The sequence below is a fragment of the Choloepus didactylus genome, chromosome 9 (genome assembly GCF_015220235.1).
Source record: "Choloepus didactylus isolate mChoDid1 chromosome 9, mChoDid1.pri, whole genome shotgun sequence".
NCBI lineage: Eukaryota > Metazoa > Chordata > Mammalia > Pilosa > Megalonychidae > Choloepus > Choloepus didactylus.
In genome coordinates this window covers 112,511,580-112,528,370 of record NC_051315.1, presented here as the reverse complement: position 1 = coordinate 112,528,370, position 16,791 = coordinate 112,511,580, and the positions used below count along the sequence as shown (strand labels likewise).

The window sequence follows — 16,791 nt, the reverse complement described above, 5'->3', positions numbered from 1 at the left end:
GACCACACCCCGTGAAGGGTCAGCCGACTTCCTTCCCCAACCTCGTGGCCCCACCTGACCTCACTATCCAGCCACCACCTGACCTCACTATCCCCACTCTCAGCATCTTCCAGACTCCTTGGGAGAGCCACTTGTTTGAATGACGGAGGGGAGGGGAGGGCAGGCAAGACAGACCAGGGGACAACTCTGACTCCACCGAGATTCTCCGCTTCCCCAGAGCTTTGCTTTTGACTTCGACCCTCACCAGCCCCCTGTCCCCTCTGGGAGGCTGACTGCCATCTCCCCCACTTTGCTCCTTACCCCAATCTCAGTCACTCATGTGTCAGGAACAGAGGGCATTCTCCTGGCCCATCCGTGGCCCCTTCACTTCCCCAAATGATCCCCAAATCCCTTGCCACAGTCAGGCTGGAGAGGCTGTGGGGTGAACAGGCCAGGGAGCAGAGAGGGGATACGCGATGTGGGGGGCCCCACACATGTGGGGCGTGGTGAGAGAGGCTGTGGAATGGAGAGAAAGGAGGAGCCCAAATGCGGGCACTGGAGGGAGGGGGTAGGAAGATGAGTAGGGCTTTAATGGGAGGGAGCTATCCTAAAGAAACAGATGCGGGGGGACAGTCCTATGGAGCCTAGGGTGCTGCTGCCTTTTCGTGGAGCAGGGAGGACAGGCACATGGAGCTCCTGTTGGCTGGCCAGGAGGGGATGCATTGGCGCCCCAGGGTGGGGGTGGCAAGAGGGAGCATCTTGTGCTCTGGGGGGGCCCTGTGAGAGTGTGAGCCCTCACGGGAGAGGAAGCAGTTGTCCCCTGGAGGAAAAGGGGGGCTGATTAATCGGGGCGCTAATGAGCAGCAGGGAGAGGAAGCTCTGAGGGGCGGGGGAGGCGGCTCCATCGATCCAAGCCGCGGAACCAGCAGCTGAAAAAAAAAAGTGAGAAGGGAATCGATTTGAGGGAAACGGCAGCTGCTGGGGATTAGAGCCCGAGGTCCAGGCGCCGCTGCCCAGCGGCCACCCCTCCCCTGCGTCAGGCCTGGCCCCACAGCCGCAGCCCCTGCCTGGCCCCAGGGGCTCCAAGGAGGCACTGCAAGGCCAGGTCAGGCCCCTTCTGGGGTCACCCCAGCACGGCACCCACCCACCCGGCCAGCCTGGGTCAGGCTTGGCACCCTGCCTAGGTTGTCGAGAGCCTCTCGGCAGAGTGACTTCCCCAAGGGACCCAGAACTGGGCTTCCCCACAAGCCTCTGGATGTGCCTTGGTCAGCGGGCTCCCCACGCTGGAAAGACAAGACCCCGTGGAGTCATCATCATGGCATCCCAGATGTGAAGGTGGGGTTGACACTGGAAGCAGCTGCTGAGTTAGCATTGAGGGTCCAAATGACCAAACACAGCCCCCCTCTCTCTGCCCCCTGCCCGGGCAGCCCCGGCCCCTCCTCTCTTCTCTCTAGTAGACTCCCAGACCCCCGCAGTGCTCCCCTGTCTCTGTCCTCCCCATCCCCTCTTTCTTCCCCTTTCTCCCAGTATTGATTTTTTTTTTACTGGGTTTTTTTAAAAAGGTGATTTAATTGCTTTTTTAAGGTTACTTCAGTCTGGGGCTCTGCCAAGAAAGCGGGGCGCTGCCCCCAAGCTCTCCTCAGCATTCATTGCTGCCCTGGACTCTGCACAAGCCCCTGAATTTTCTGCCAGCCACTGAGATCTCAGGGTCATACTGTCCCCCCACATACTGGCCTCCATCATGAGCCCAAATCACACCTTCCTTCCTCCTGAGAGGCTGGCAGGAAGCCTTCAACTTCTGGAAGAAATGAAGTTGAGTTGTAACCGTACATGAAGGGAGCAGGGGTGGGGGGCACAAGGGGAGTGCCGGGCCGCTGGGAAACAGGGAAGTGGAGCAGCAGTTAGCTGCACACACACCCACCACTGCCCCACAGCCAGCTGTCTCCAATTGTCTCCATGTCCCCATCACCCAGTCTCCCAGACCTCCCAGAATCTGGTTATGCTCAGTGGGAGGCTCCCCCATCCTTCCTGCCCCATGGCTTGCCCTTTCCCCCCAGTCCTCTTCAGCCTCTTCTGGCCCCCTCCTGGGCCCTCCACACCCCCTTCAGCTCTGGCCCCCGTCCCCTCTCTCTCCCTCTCCCCGCTTCCCTGCCTGCCTCCCTCTTTGCCCGGCTGCAGTTGGGTGATAATCTCCCTCATTTAGCCTCCCGGCTGCTTCCCCGGCTCATTGCCCAGCTGGTCCCTGGGGCCTGGCCCAGCTTCTTCCCCACCCCCAGCCCTGCGCCCAAGCTCCCCCATCCCCTCCCTGCCTCCCCTACCCGCTCCCAGGGGACCAGCTGCCCCTCGCAGTGAAGCACGAGGGTCGAGTGTGGCTGGCCAGGAGCAGGGCTGGGTGTGGGCAAAGTGGAGCAGGGGCTGTTAGAGCTCCTGGGGCTGAGAGTGAGGGGCTGGGGGTGGGTGGGTGGTGTGCACATCCCACAGGGTCAGGATGTGAAGCTTCAGCCGGGGTTCCTCTGCCCTCCAGTTGTCCCCATTCCCCAGATTTGTTCACAGTCCAATTTACCACCCACCCCACCCCGCAGGGGATGAGTCCAGCTGGCTTCCTGACAGTGAGAAAGGGAATGGCAGCTGGACAACAGGCAGAGGGTAGGGGGGCGTCTTTACAGCCTGACAAAGCAGGGCATGGGTAAAGGGGGCAGAGGGGGTGAAGAGGGTGACAGGAGGGCAGTGCGGCTGTGGCTCAGGGCACCTGGGAAAGCGTCTAGAGGTTTTATTTGTGCAAAATGCTCTAAAGGGAGACCCAAAGACCTCCTAGGACCCAGCTTGGGGGTTGCAAGGGAACCTCTGAGGCCCTTCCTGCACCCTGGCTCTCGGGCTCTGCCTCTTCTCCCAGCCCGGGGCCCCCTCCAAGCTGAGCCGTATCTACCCCTTCTCACAATTTGCAGTCCCAGACCCCCTGCCCGCAGCCCATTCATAAACAGTATGACCCCTAAACTCCTAGACAGCATTGCCCTGTAGAGACAGTCCCCAGCCTCCCCTGCTCCCAGGGGACACTCCCTGGCCACCCACCCCAGTCCAGACACCTGTGCCAGGCTGGGCCCCGGTGCGGACAAGGGGATGAGCCAGTGTGGGACAGACGTGGGCAGGAAGGGACAAGGATGGGGGGGCCAGGGCCGGGGCTGGGCCAGGCCTGGCTGGTGAGCGAGCGGCGGTGACAAACGGGCTGTGCGGGGGCCGAGGGGCGGGGGGCGGACGGCGGCTGATTTATCTGGGTTATTTATGCCGCGGACGAGGCAGGAGAAGCGGTTAATGAGAGTCCCAGCGAGGGGAGGGGGGGTGGCCCGGACGTGATCTGAGGCGACTGAAGAGGGTTAGCATCCCACTGCCAGGCCCTGCCCCCACTGCCCGCCAGCCCGTGGCACCCCTCACCCGCGTCCTCCTAGGGGCTGTACCAACACCTCCACCCCCAGTGAGGACTCAGGCCGAGTGGGTCACCAGCACTGAGGGGGGCCAGGCCCAAGACCAGGGGGCATCCGAAGGAACTGGGGAGGGGGCCAGAAAAGGGAGAGTCGAGAAGGAAGAAGAAAGATGGAAAAAACCCTGGCTGGACAGAAACTGACAAAGTCAGCGGGGTCTGGAGAGGCCAGATTCTGAGAGGCCACGGAGAAGGGTGGGGATGGGCAGGTGCCAGTGCGGGAGTGGGTGGGCAGCTCGCAAGCGTGGAGCTGAGGCTGGAGAGAGGGCACAGGGCATTGGGTGCAGATGTGGTGCCAGCCGGGAGCCACGATGGGGGCCTGAGTGGCAGCGACAGGCTAGGGGTGGGCAGGTGGTCAGGGAGCAGAGAGAGCTGGGGAAGGAGTGGGGAGAGGATCCAGGGGAGGGGGGAGAGGGCTTTGCAGCAGCGAAAGCTGCTGGGAGTAGATAAGGCAGCACAGCAGCAGGAGGGATTAAAGCGCTGAGGGGCAGGGGAGGGGATGCGGAGTGGGACACAGGGTGGGGAGGGACAGGGAGCACTGGGCTGAGGGAAGACACCAGGGCCGAGGAGATGAGTGGGAAAAATGAGGGCTGCGAAGGGGGCCGAGAGGTGGTCGTAGACTGGGAGAGGAAGGGATTCCGATCCTCTGGTCCAGGGAGGCCCTGCTGTGGAGAGGAGGTCTTTTCTGCCCGACACGGCCCCATACCCCGTGTTTGTCGGGGAGCAGGGCTGAGCGGAGGGGTGCACAACTGCAGACAGGGTACTGGCACTGGGTGGCGAAGTGCTGGGAGGCGCGGCCCAAGGGCAGCTTCATCGAAGGCTAGAGATAGAGGGACGCAGCGCCTCCTCGAGGTGGCTGGTGGGATCACCAAGAGCCCAGTCAGGGATGCCCAGCCGGCCTGCCCAGAGGGGGATTCTTTGCAGGGAGGGGTGTGTGCTTGCAGGAGGGCGGGTGGCTCCCCTGGGCTCACGCCTTGGATCTGGGCACCCTTTACCACCCCCCTGTCCTCCTGCTTTCCAAGCGTCCCAGGGGGGTGTGCTTGGGGCAGGTGTGGGGTGGGGGCTGCTCCCTCCGATCGGAGCTGGGGGCGCTTGGGAGGTGGCCGTGGTGGCGGTGGGGAGCCAGGAGGGGAAGGAAGAGGAGGAGGAGGAGTTGGGGGAGGGGAGCGGGGGTGGTAGGCGGGGCAGAGTAATTGTGTGTTTGTCAGATCTCCTGTCTCCCCGCACACGAGGGAGCGTGTGTGTTGGTGGGTGTAGCTGCGCCTCAAGGAGCGCGTCTGCTGGCAGAGGTGTCAGTGTGTCTGTCTCGGGGGTCTGGGCTCTTCTCGGTGCCCGCCTTTCTCCCTTTGTGTTTTGGGGAGGGCGGCCCTGGGCACACCCAGCTGTGCTCCGTGCTGATGCGGCAGATGTGGCGGGGCCCCAGCTGTGCCTGCTTCCCAGAGAGGGGGAGGGGGCTGCAATCTGCTCCCCCGGAAATGGCTGCTAAGTGCCAGGGGGAGGGGAGCGAGAAGGGGTCGGCCCGGGGGGCCCCCCTGGGCAGCCCCGCCAAGGCAGGAGGCAGAGGGGGGCCCTGCTCCTGCCCCGCCTGTCCTGGCCAGCCTCCCCCCACCTGCGTCCTTGGCTCCCCCCCAGGGTTCCTGAAGCCCATCCAAATCTCTCTCCACACTGTCCCTGTCCCCAGCTCTCCTCCCTTGTCGCCCCATCCAGTTTGGTGCCAGGGACCCACCCCCTCCCAGGCCCCCAGCTCGCTCCCCCTCGCTGATTTTACAGAATAATCTTTTTATGGAAACCAAAAAAAGCACTAATGGCAGGAACGCACCCCTCCCCCGCATCCCTCCCCCCGCTCATCCCCCACTTCCCACCCCAGTTCCCTCTTGTTTCTCCCTCAACTGTTCCCTGCGGCCGGCACAGCCCTACCTCTACGGGGCCAGTGAAGGTTGAGTGCAGGGTCCCAAGGTGGAGCGGAGGGCTCTTGGCTCTCTCCCCTCCGGAGGGTGACTCGTCCCACATCTTGGGCTCTGATCTAGCCCCTTAGGTATGGATGGGTCCCTAGGTCCCTCCCAAGGCAGCCAACAGCTGGAGAAGAGTGGGGTGTCACAACTGCTCTTAGATCCCACCCCCAACACACACACAACAGTGACTCCACTAGCCTGAGGGTGGGGGGCATGTTGCAAAGACCTCAGCTTCACTAGCTCACTCCACCTTAAACCCTGACCCTATCCCCTTCCAGTGCCTCCCCCCACCATGTCCCCACCCCCACTGGGCCTGGGAGGGGAGGTTCCCGGGGGCCAGGGCCTGACACAGACTTATTGGATTTCACGGTGTTTTGCTGAGAAAATAATTAAATTATCATATTTATGATGAAGCTGCCATGGCCTCTGCCAAGCACTCGGAACAGAAGGGTCAGGACTAGGAGGAGGCGGGGGGAGGGACCCAGACCCCGGCCCGATGGCTCTCCCTTGTCCCAACCTCTTCCTCGGGGAGATGACCCCAGCAGGGTTGGCATCTGCAAGCCCTCTTCCCAGCCCCAGCAAAGCCTGGCCCGGAGGGAGGTGGCGGGAGGGAAGGGGGAAAGGGGCTGGGGGCAGCAGAGGTGAGAACCGACAGGACCCAGGTCACTTCCCACGGCTCCCAGCCACCTGCAGGGCCTGGGGGTGGGGGTGGGGGGGAGGCTGGTCCAGGCCCCACCTCGCCTCCTTCCTAACGGCCTGGCTACAAAGCTGTGAAATCCCGGGCCCTGTCCCAACCCGGGTGCTGAGGCCCGGTACCCTGCCGCTGCCACCCCTGCCTGCTGCCAAGACCCCCTCCTCTCTCCCACCCACGCCCTGCCCCCCCATTCTCTTCGGGTAATTAGATTCCTCTCAATTAGCAGATTACGATCATTACCAGCTCATCTGGCAACCAAGCTCTGCACCCACAGCTGGGGAAAGGGGGGCACCAGGAGGAGCACACGAGGGTCATGGGCAAACATGAGAGAGGGCTGGGTTTCTCTGAAGGTTCTGGAATGTGGACAGGAGGGCTGAGAACTCCCCAAGGACCCTTCCAGAACAGCACCCCCTGCCCCATGTTTCTAGGGAAAGTGGCACCAGCTCATGCCCACCCTGCCTGCCAGGGGAGTGGGAGACAGGCACACAAGACCTCGGGCAGGGCAGAAACCCACAGCCCGCCAAGAGCCAGGCTGGGAGCAGATGGAGCTGGCAAAGCGGAAAACAGGCCAGGGGAGCAGGCTGCGGGTGATCCAGCCCCCGGGCCTGGGGGTCCCATTTCCTGGGCCCGCCGCATGCACCCTGCTTCCCAACCGAAGTGCCCCCCACCCTTCCCTTCGGAAGCCTTGCCCTCGGGAGCCTGAGCCAGGCCCAGTGAAGAGGAACAGGGAGGAGGGCAGGGGCGCCTGGGGGCTTTCCTCCAGAGCAGCCAAAGGCTGAGGCGGTGGGAGGGGAGATTTACCAGGGCTCTGGATTCATTATTCATGAGCCCGCAGCAACGACTCCAATTTAAATGCTAATGTGGGGGGGCCTGACTCAGCTGCCCCCCTTCCGCCCCCACCCCCAGCCCAGGCACAAGCGGGAGTCAGCGCTGGCTCCAAGGTTCACCAGGGTTTATTAGGGAGCGGGGCGGGAGTCTGTGGCCACCCTCGACGCTCCCGGCTGGGGATGGCCCTGCCTGGCCTCCTCCCATCCCTTCTGGACAGAGGCCGGCCAGGCAGGCAGAAGACTCCAGGGGCGTTGGTAGGAATGGGGGGGCCTTCTGGTAGCTCCCCTCAAAGGATGATCTGGTTGGTAAAGCTGCGGCTCAGCTCCTTATGTGGCAGGACAATCGAGTTCAGGATGAGAACCTCGGCAGGGATTCGGACCCGGCAGCCTGCAGCGGGATGAGGGGGGGGATTAGGGGCGCTGGGGCGGGGGTGGGGGGGTCATGAGAGGGAAGATGAGGGCCAGGGAGCTGGGGGGCCCTGCCACTTGGGAGGGATCCCTCCCTGCCCATCTGTGCCCCCAGGGACTCACACAGGGCCTGGTACACAGCAGCCACTTGGTAAATGTTTGCTAAACGCACACACTCTCCCCACACACACCCCGACTCTGAACAAATGCTGCCCACGGAGCCCTGGCCGGCTCCTGTGGAGGTTTCTCCCGACCTCACAGCCCCAGGCGCCCTGGGGGGCTGTACCCAGAATGGTGATGGCAGGCAGCAGCTTCCCGTCCTTGAAGAGGCTCTCACTGTCCATGTGGGCTCGGGGGTCATTGGGGTTGGGGTCATTGGGGGTGCCCTCCACACGGGCCCAGCGCCCCACGCTGCTCCCCCAACCCACGATGCTGTGCAGCACACACGTGTGCTCCTGCCAACGAGAATGGGGCAGGGCGAGTGGGGGTGGGAAGGTGTGGGAAGGGGCCAGACACTCAACCCACACGTGTCTGCCTTCTCAGCCCTGGTGGGGATCCCCAGGCCCCTGCTCAGCCTCCTGGGGTGCCACCCATGTAGCGGGTGCCCAGGTGCCTACCTGCAAAGTGGCTCCGTGGAGGACGATGCTCTCTCGGAGCCGCACCCCCTCGCCCACCGTCACCCCCCTCACCAATGGAGACGTTGGGGCCCAGCTGTGGAGAAGAGCATATACCGTGGGCCCTGGGAGTCTATCCCCACATCCAATCCTCACCACAGGACAGATAAGGGGGAAGGGGTGCTTGAGGTCACCCCACAGACTGTAACAAAGCAAAGTGACCAGCACCCCAAGCTCAGGAGGTGTCCATGCCACCCCCACCCATCCTGACAGCCATCCTCACTCTCCGTGGGGCTGGGCCCACCACTCACCACAGCGGTGGTAGCCACCTTAGCCGTTGGGTGGATGTAAACATTTCCTAAAAGCAAAAGAGAGATACTGGGGACAAACACCCCAAACTCTACTGGAGCAGGAGGAGCGGGGACTGAGATTTCAACTCTGGGATCGAGGGAGGAGCCACAGTTCAGAGGGCAGAGGGGGCTGGGTTGGGGCAAAGATTAAGAACTGGAGCAAGGTGGGTACCTCGGATCCGTGGACCCCCTGCGTTGTGCTTGGCCAGCCGTTCGGGGTGAGTGAACTGGTACTGGCTCAGATAGAGGCGGGAGGCATAGAGTGCTGAGCTGGGGGCCACACGGTGGGGTCAGGGCTCAGGGCCAGCAGGGGCCTGTGCCCACCACCCCAAAGTCTCCTAACCCGTGCCAGCCCAGCCTGCCCATCAGAACCAACCGCCCCTTACGCACACACACACACACCACACATATACCCTGCATACCCTGCAGACTTGATCTGGCTCCAGAAACCATCAGTGAGGTGCACATAGATCTGGCCCTGCCCGGCCAAGGCTGAGAAAACATCCTGCTCCAGCCGGATGGTACCTGCCCCAGGCCAGAGGCTTGGGGAGCCCTCCCTGGAGGAGAGGAAGGGATGCTGAGCCCAGGCCAACTCCATCTGACTCCTCTCTGAGTCCCTCTCCAGGACAGTCAGGTCCTGTCCCAAGGGACGTTCACATCCCAGGAACCAACCCCATAGCCCTCACGCACATCACCTCCTCACCCCTCCATCCCCGGCTGGGGTACCATCACACGGGAGCCCCAGGGTCTTAGCCGCTTCTTATCCCAGCCCTCTGTCCAGAAAGAACTGGACCAGACCTGGGTTCCCACTTGCACATTCTCCACCCCGTCCTCTCCTAAATCCTCCCCATCACCCTCCCCATCCCTGGATGGAATGAAACACAGACAGACTCACCCCAGAGCAAGGCAGCTGGTGAGGGCAGAAACAGTCAGAAAGAGGAGAGAGAAATGGTGGAGATGCCAGCCCAGCAGAGACAGAGACAGAGACCAGGGGAGAGGGGGAGAAGCAGAGAGATGGGTAGGAGTGAGACACTGGCCATGAGCGGATGAGGCATGAGATGGGGGGAAAGGTGGGGGGTCCAGAGAAAGGAACAGGTCCCAGACCTAGAGGGGAGACCCTGGGATTGCAGGTAACAGGGCTCTGGGGTGCTACGCTCCAAGGAGAGCGGTGACTTGAGAGTACAGGTTGTGTGTGTCAGCACCCGAGCCAGTGTGCACCCAAGTGTGTGGGCTGCCGTCTGTTCTGGAACATGTCTCTGGGATACTCAGGGCTTGAGCGAAATGGACCAGAAGGAAAGTGGGTAGGCAGTGACAGAGAAGGAACGGGGATGGATAAGGAAGAGGGACAGAATGAGGTTAGAAGGGGAGGGACAGGGGAGTTTCAGGCTGGAGATGACAAGTAGAAATGGGAGGAGGAAAGTGAACAGGTGGAGATGGAGCCTGCACAGACTGGGGTGGGGGGACGGTGGGGACTTGGGGTACTGGGCCATGAGGCCTGCCTCACAGTTGCCCATCCTGCTGATTACGCTGGAAGACATCCCGAAGGGGCTTCAGGGCTTCTGGGGAGAAGAGGTAGATGCCGCAGTTGATGATGTCACTGACGAACGTGCTGGGTTTCTCCACATAGTGCAGGACCTGAGGACAGAGCTGGCTGGCTTCAGCAGAGCGGACGGACCACGGTCACCATTCCTCAACAGGGCCTCGAAGCTCCCAGCCTCCCTGTCCCTCCCCCCCACTGCCAGAGTGATCTTCCTAAAAGGTGGAGCACATGCGATCTCTGCCTGCCTTGAAACCCTGTGCTGACCGTCTGTGGCCTTCAAAATCAAGTCTCCACTACGTGCCAAGCTTCCCACCTCCCAATATGCAATTCCACACCACCACATGCTATTCCCTGTGCCTGGAAGGCCCTTTCTCATCCCTTCATCTGCAAAACTCATCTTCTGTGTCCTCACTTGCTTGCCCCACAGTAAGCTATTCGGGCCCAGGTGCCCTGGCCTCTGAACCCGGGACCCACGACACTTGTGTCACTGCAATGGTTGGTTTATTGACACTGTCTCTCCTACTAGGCTGAGGGATTCTATCTTTTCTGGATCTATTTCTCTTATACCTAGCTGGTGCCTGGCACAAAACTTAAAAATATATATGTATATATGTATGTATGTAAGCATGTGTGCACGTGCATTTGTGTAGGTACATTTTATACTGACATACGAACAAATAAAAGGGGTGTGTGAGAGTCAGGCTCAGGGACAAGGAGTGCCCCTCCATTGCCAACTATGCCCCCGCTTCCATGATTTGGGAGGCACCCCACTATTGGGAGGCACCCCACTATGTCCTGCCTCAGTAGCTTTGCATGCACTATCCCCTGTGCCTGCCAGAGAGGCTGGGTTGGGCCCCTTTTGCGTTCCCTCAGCACCCTGTGCACACGTCTATCAGAGCACCGCAGGTACAGAAATTCACTGTTACCCCTTCTCCCTCTCCAACCTCTCCCACGACACCCCTACCTAAAAGACCAGAAGAGACGATCAGCTGAGGGTGTGGCCCACCTGTTTGACAAGACCGAGGGCCCTCTTTGGGGTCTCCCCCATAACGTTCTAGTATTGTCTAGAGGCAGAGGGGTGGGGGAGACAATACGGCATGAGCGCCCACACAGCCCCCTCTGCTCTCACCTCGTGTGTCTGTGGATTCTCGACGATGCAGCCGTAGTTGAGGGATTGCGTCCTGTTAGCCTGAGAGACAGACGCACCCGAGACGGTGACCTGCCTGCTCCGGGGCAGCACAGGGCTGTTTTCTCTTTCCTTCCCTCCCCTCTGGCATCTGCCACGCAGCTCTGCCAGTGACAGGCCTTCAGCCGCGGTGAGAACTGACAGCTGCCCTCCCCCTCCTTCCCCGAGCAGCCAAAGGGCTTGGGGTCCCTGCTGACACCTCCATTACTGCCAGGGTGTCTGGCACTGCTCCCTTACGATGCTCATGACCATGCCAACTGGCCAGGCAGCCCCTCCCTCCCCACTACGCTGCCCCCCAGGAGTCTCTCTGGATCACCCCACTGCACCCTGAGCCCGCCCAGCCCCCTCACCGTGGTACCAAGCAGTAAGAAAGGGTGAGGCTGGCGTCTGTAGGCTTCCAGCATAGCGTTCAACGGGAAGTCGGAGCAGACGTCAGCGTTGAGCACAAAGAAGGCCTCAGGGGCCCCGGCCAGGATCTGGTCCCGGAAATGGTAGAGACCACCCCCTGTACCCAGGGGTGCAAATTCCTGCAGGTACCTGTTCCCCAGGGACCACACAGCCAGCTCAATGAGATCAGAGGAGACAGGCACCATGGGCCTGGGTACCTGACACCCGTCACCTCACCCCCACCTCACCTCCCAGGAATACTCCTCCTGCCTAAGCCCCATGGGGAAATTCACTGTATTCAGGAATTTAGAGAAGCCCAAATAAGAGTCTTAGTGTGTGAGGGTGAACTCCGGCCAACGCTGACTCAACCTGCTCCCCACGCCCCCTTAGATGTCGGTGTGCACAAACACCTGACCGGAAGGTTAAACTCCTGCTGGGCAGCTTCCAGGAACCGGGTAAGAGGTTCATCAGGTTGGTAGAAGCCAATGAGAAGAATCTCCTGCATCCCAGGGACCTGAGGACAAGGGAAGATGTTGGGAGGAAAACAGCTGACAGGAGGGAATGTTGGGGAAATCCCTGGCTCTGGCCAAGACATCCAGAGACCACAGTTTAAGTCTCAGCTTTGGGGGCCCCTGGCACTCACTTTACCTTCTGGCCTGTTTTCTCCTCTGGACAATGGGGATGTGAGAGGACGCCTCAGACCCCAGCCTCCCATCTTTTATTATACCCTCTCCTCTTCCCCATCTAAATTGGGCCTCACACTAAGAAAGATTTGGCTACTAATCTGCATTAAAGGATAATCCATTTTTTTCCCTGTTTATTTTATGTCAATGTGAATTTGAGATCAGCATAAGGGAAGGGCTACTATTTACCAAGTGCCTGGACCAAGGCCCTTTACAAGCATCAGCTCCAAGCTTCTCTATCCCCACAGCAGATCTAATCACCCCCATTTTACAGATAAGGAAACCAAGGCTCAGAATGGGTGAGATATTTACTCAAGGCCTCACAACAGGTATAAGGCAGAGCTGGGATTCAGGCTGTGCCTGTCCCAATACCAAAAGCGGAAAAGAAACACGCTCCACGGTGAGCAAGGGTACAAGTCCTGTGCTTTGCAATCTGTAAGGTTCTCCAGGCTCCAGCTTTAAATTGTCTTTAAGATCCCTGCCAGATCTCATGTTCCATGCTTTAAAGACAGGAGTGAAATCTGAGCAGGAAGAGGCCAGACAAGGGACAAAAGTAGGGGGGAAAGAAGCAGGGCAGCTGTACAGCACAATGCCAGGCGCCCCATTCACCCGTGAACGATGGCCCCTGGAGTTAAGCCAGGTGGGAGAAGACTATGGTTGGGAAAGGGGTTAATGACGAGTGAAGGGGTGAGCAGAGGTGAGGTGGGAGGTGGAGCTGATAGGGTTACCTGGGCGCAGGCCTCAATGTGGTGTTGGATCATGGGGACCCCCGCCACGGGAAACAGTGGTTTGGGTACCTCAAAAGACAGAGGCCTGAAGCGAGTCCCTGGGAGAGAAGACAGAATCTTTCAGCCTCCTGCCTCCCTCTGCTCCCCATCCCACCGACCCCTCCAGCCCACCCCCAATCCCAGCATCGGTCATTCCCTTGGCTCCTCACCCTTTTGGGGGCCTCCAATCAGGATCACAGTTTTGAGCATGATGGTGACGGCTACCTAAACCTCAAATCCCAACAAAGAAACCAGGCTCAGACCTCACACCCCAAACCAAGAACCCCACTCACACCCCTAGCAAACCCAAAACCCCCAAATCACAACACTTAGTACTTTCTCAGGATGGTCAAATCAAAGTTCAATATAGTCCCTCCCTGGACACGACATCTCACAAATCCCACACATCTCAAATCCCAACCCAGATTCCAGTCGGCCTCCAAACCTCACAGAGGTTTCTCCCAAATTCTGCAACTCACATTCCACAACTTGAACCCCAACAGACTTCCCTCTAGCCACGAACAAATTCAGCAAAAAAGCCACTTTCTCAAACTCCAAACTGCAGAAAACCCACTGATGCCCAAAGCTTTGAATTCCCTGAATCTCAATAGAGAATCCAGAATATTGAACCTAAAATCTCGAGTGAACCTCAGATATTTGACTTCAGTCCTAGGAGTGAACCCCAAGTACTGAAGTAACACTGATCTGTATCTGAAGAACCCTAAATTACAGAGCAAAAACCCTCTACATGCTAAACCACGAATCCCAAAACTGACCTACTGGTGATGAATCCCGAAACAAAGACAGATTCCCTTAGCATCCCGAATACTCAACCTACCTATCTCCCAAGCCCCAGTACTGACGACTGGTGCTGACTGAGCCTCTGGATTAAGACCCTCTGAACCCCAAAACTAGCCCCGCGTAGTCAGGGGCTGTGGGACCACCACTGGCGTGGCCGTGGGGAGAGTCGGCCCTAGGCCTCCGAGTCCGCCCTCCCTCTGGGGCCGTCCCCTGCCCCCCGCAACTTTCTCCACCCCTTTACCAGCTCCCTTTCCACTAGCTCCTCTACCACTAGCTCCTCTACCACTAGCTCTCTTTACACTACCTCCCTGTACCCCAGCTCGCCGGCCGCTAGTACTTGCTCCTTCCGCGCACGTGTCTTCTCGCAAACCGCGAGACCTTCTTCGCACGGTCTGCCGGGAATTGTAGTTCTTTAGCTCTCCCCCTTCCCCTCCCCTTCCCTTTCAGAGAGGAGAGAGGTGGCCCTTTATGGGAGAACGCGGGGAGTGGCCAAAGGATAGAGAGGGTGGGTCTAGATGGGAGGAGGGGTGGGGCCTGAGAAGCAGAGGCTGGAACCTAAGATTAGGAGCCAGAACAGTCCGGGAATCGGCTCGGGGGCAGCAGCCAAAGAAGAGAAGTAGGTCACAGGTTCAAGCAGGGCTGGAGGTGAGAAGGGGAGTGTGGCCAGACTTGGAGGGGGGCGGGACCAGAGCTTAAACAGCCGCGAGGGGGTGGAGCTTGAGGAATACAAAAGAAGAGAAGGCGGAGTCGTGAGACTCCACCGCCCATCCCGCTGCGAAACCGGAGTTCCACTGGTAGAGAAAGCGTGTAAAACGAAGCACTGGGCTAGGCACTGTCCCAAATTCCTCTGACCCGGCATTGCGTGACCTTGGTGTGTGGTTCTGAAATAGGTGTGGGTGCGGGTGCGCGGCAGACAGGGAATGGCGATGCTAAAGGAGACAGGTAGAGTCAGAGAGAGCACTTTATTAAGCAAGACGCAATGAGGGTCGTTGGTCCCCCCCACCCCCCCCGAGGCTTGGAGCCAGAGCGAAGGGTCCAAGGGTCCCTTTCAGGCCACGTCCACGCGAGCGAAGCTCTGGTCCATGCCCAGGCTATTCTCCACGTACACCTCGTACTTGCCGCTGTCCTCGGGCGTGGCCCGGCGAATGGTCAGCGTGGTGGTGGTGCTGCCAATCTCGAAGAACACCCTGGTGGGGGGGAAGCCGCGCGGCTCAGTTTACTCGTGCACTGGGCGGGGCTAATTCAATCAGCTCTGTTCTTGACCTCCCAGTCCCCCGCCAGCGTCCCCACTCCCGCCGGGTTTCTGGGCCCGCATCCCGTCCAGGCTCCGGCCCTCGCCGCAGGCCCCCGCCCTCGCCTGTCGTCCTCCTCGATGTCCTCCCCGTCCTTGGCCCAGCCCACGTCGGGCGCAGGCTCGCCCATGATCCCCGCGGTCAGCGTCACCGTGGTGCCTTTGCGCGCCTTCGTGTTGTCCGGTCCCTTTTGAATCTTCGCCGGGACTGGAGAAAGAGGAAGGGAACGCGACCCATTGAGGGACCTGGAGGCGAGGCTGGGCAGAGCTCTCAACTTACTGAGCTAATAGTCGGGCCCTAAATACCAGACGCATTGAAACTCGCAGTGTGACCCTAGCCTTTCTGGGGTTTGGTCTCCTTAAGTGTTAAACCAGACTAATAATCCCTGCGCTTCCTACTTCACAAGATTGAAGAGAGGATCAAAGGAGATTCTGCCCCGAATCTCGGTTCACACATATCCCGAGGCCTTGGAGACAGCTCCTGCTAGTGGAAATTGTTCTGGATCGGGAGGCGGAAGACCATGGTCAAATGGTCTGTCTCCGGGCTCTCTGTGTGACCTTGAGGCCCAGGTGTCTAGTGTTCGAAACCCACAGTGGACTTTTCAGGCTGGGTGGGCCAGATCCCGAGCTGCGGAAGGACGTATGCAGCCAGCTGTACCCGGGGCTGGGCTGGCCACGATCGTATCCCGACTCGACTAGGCCCAGCGGTAAAAGCTCGCGGCTGCAGGCAGCCGCGGGCGCCTGCAGCGCGGTGCTGCTTGGCGCGGTGGCGCTGCGCTCGGGGGCGCGCGTACCTTCCACAAGGATGCGCGCCGAGTCGGAGCACTGGCCAAAGGGGTTGGTGACGTTGATGCTGTACTGGCCCAGGTCTGCCAGCTCGCCGTCGCGCACCACCAGTGCCACTACGTCAGGGTCCTCAAAGACGTAGCGGTACTTGGGCCCGTCGCGCAGCTCCTTGCCGTCCTTGCTCCAGCGGATGAACGGGTCCGGGAAAGCCGAAATGCGGCAAGTCAGCTTGGCCGCGCTGCCCTCGATCAGCACCACGTCCTTCAGTGGTTCCAGCACCCGCGGCGGCCCCTTCTCGCGCAGCTCCTTCCGGGACCTATCAGCGGGCCGGGTCAGGGCCCAGGGCTGCCATGATACGGCTCCAGCCTGCCCGTAGCCCTGTCCGCCTGGACACCGGCCCCCTCCCACCTCCCTCCGCCTACCAGACCCCTGCACGGGGTGTGGGGTGGGGCTGCTCCTGAATTTTTATCCTGGTAAAATATTGGGGCCACCTTTTCACACCTCAGTTACCATTTCCCCCACAAAACCACCCAAGTACGGTACCCCAGGAGTCCAAATCACTGCGCCCAGCTCCCCACCCCCACCGCAACCCCCGTCCCACTCGGGTCGGGTGCAGCAGGATCGAGTTTTCTGGGGCTCCAGTTCCCTTCCTCCCGAAGGCTCCAGGGCGCCACCTCACCTGTGGCCCCGGTATGAGGCCTGGATGCGAATGGCCGCCTTCTGGACCTGGGGGTCGTTGATATCCAGGGTACAACCCGGGGGCGGGGCCGCAGCCGCTGGATTTTTGGCGGGAGCTGCTTTGGACATCTGGGGGAGCCAACAAAAAGCGTGGGGCTCCTGGTGGAGACAGGAGCTCCAACCATCGACCCTTTCTTTGCCTGCTCAGAACATCCCGGGGGTGGGAGTATCTGAGGCTGGTCTGAGGATCGGGACTTACGGCAAAGGGGGCGACTTCTGGATTTGTGTCGACCGTCTGGGCTGCAGGCGCACGGTGCCCTTCCGGATCGCACAGTAGGGGCGCGGGCAGGTGCTCAGCCCCGGGCCTCGGTTT

General features: G+C 60.3%; 2 protein-coding genes across 2 annotated transcripts; both read right to left on the bottom strand.

The window, feature by feature from the left end:
* Positions 1 to 7,035: 7,035 nt before the first annotated feature.
* On the bottom strand, positions 7,036 to 13,947 carry GMPPA (GDP-mannose pyrophosphorylase A). The gene is given in 14 exon segments (XM_037850203.1): positions 7,036 to 7,315; positions 7,622 to 7,790; positions 7,953 to 8,021; positions 8,023 to 8,046; positions 8,261 to 8,307; positions 8,472 to 8,569; positions 8,722 to 8,856; positions 9,804 to 9,934; positions 10,969 to 11,028; positions 11,376 to 11,562; positions 11,823 to 11,926; positions 12,824 to 12,921; positions 13,033 to 13,093; positions 13,639 to 13,947. Coding segments are annotated over 13 exon segments (1,263 nt in total). The 5' UTR covers positions 13,073 to 13,093; positions 13,639 to 13,947; the 3' UTR covers positions 7,036 to 7,214.
* A 764-nt stretch (positions 13,948 to 14,711) lies between these two features.
* On the bottom strand, positions 14,712 to 16,791 carry SPEGNB (SPEG neighbor). The gene is made up of 5 exons (XM_037848880.1): positions 16,678 to 16,791; positions 16,420 to 16,547; positions 15,749 to 16,056; positions 15,021 to 15,162; positions 14,712 to 14,850 (listed from the first exon to the last, which is right to left on the bottom strand). Exons 2-5 carry the CDS (start codon positions 16,545 to 16,547, stop codon positions 14,712 to 14,714), a joined length of 717 nt encoding a protein of 238 aa, XP_037704808.1. The 5' UTR covers positions 16,678 to 16,791.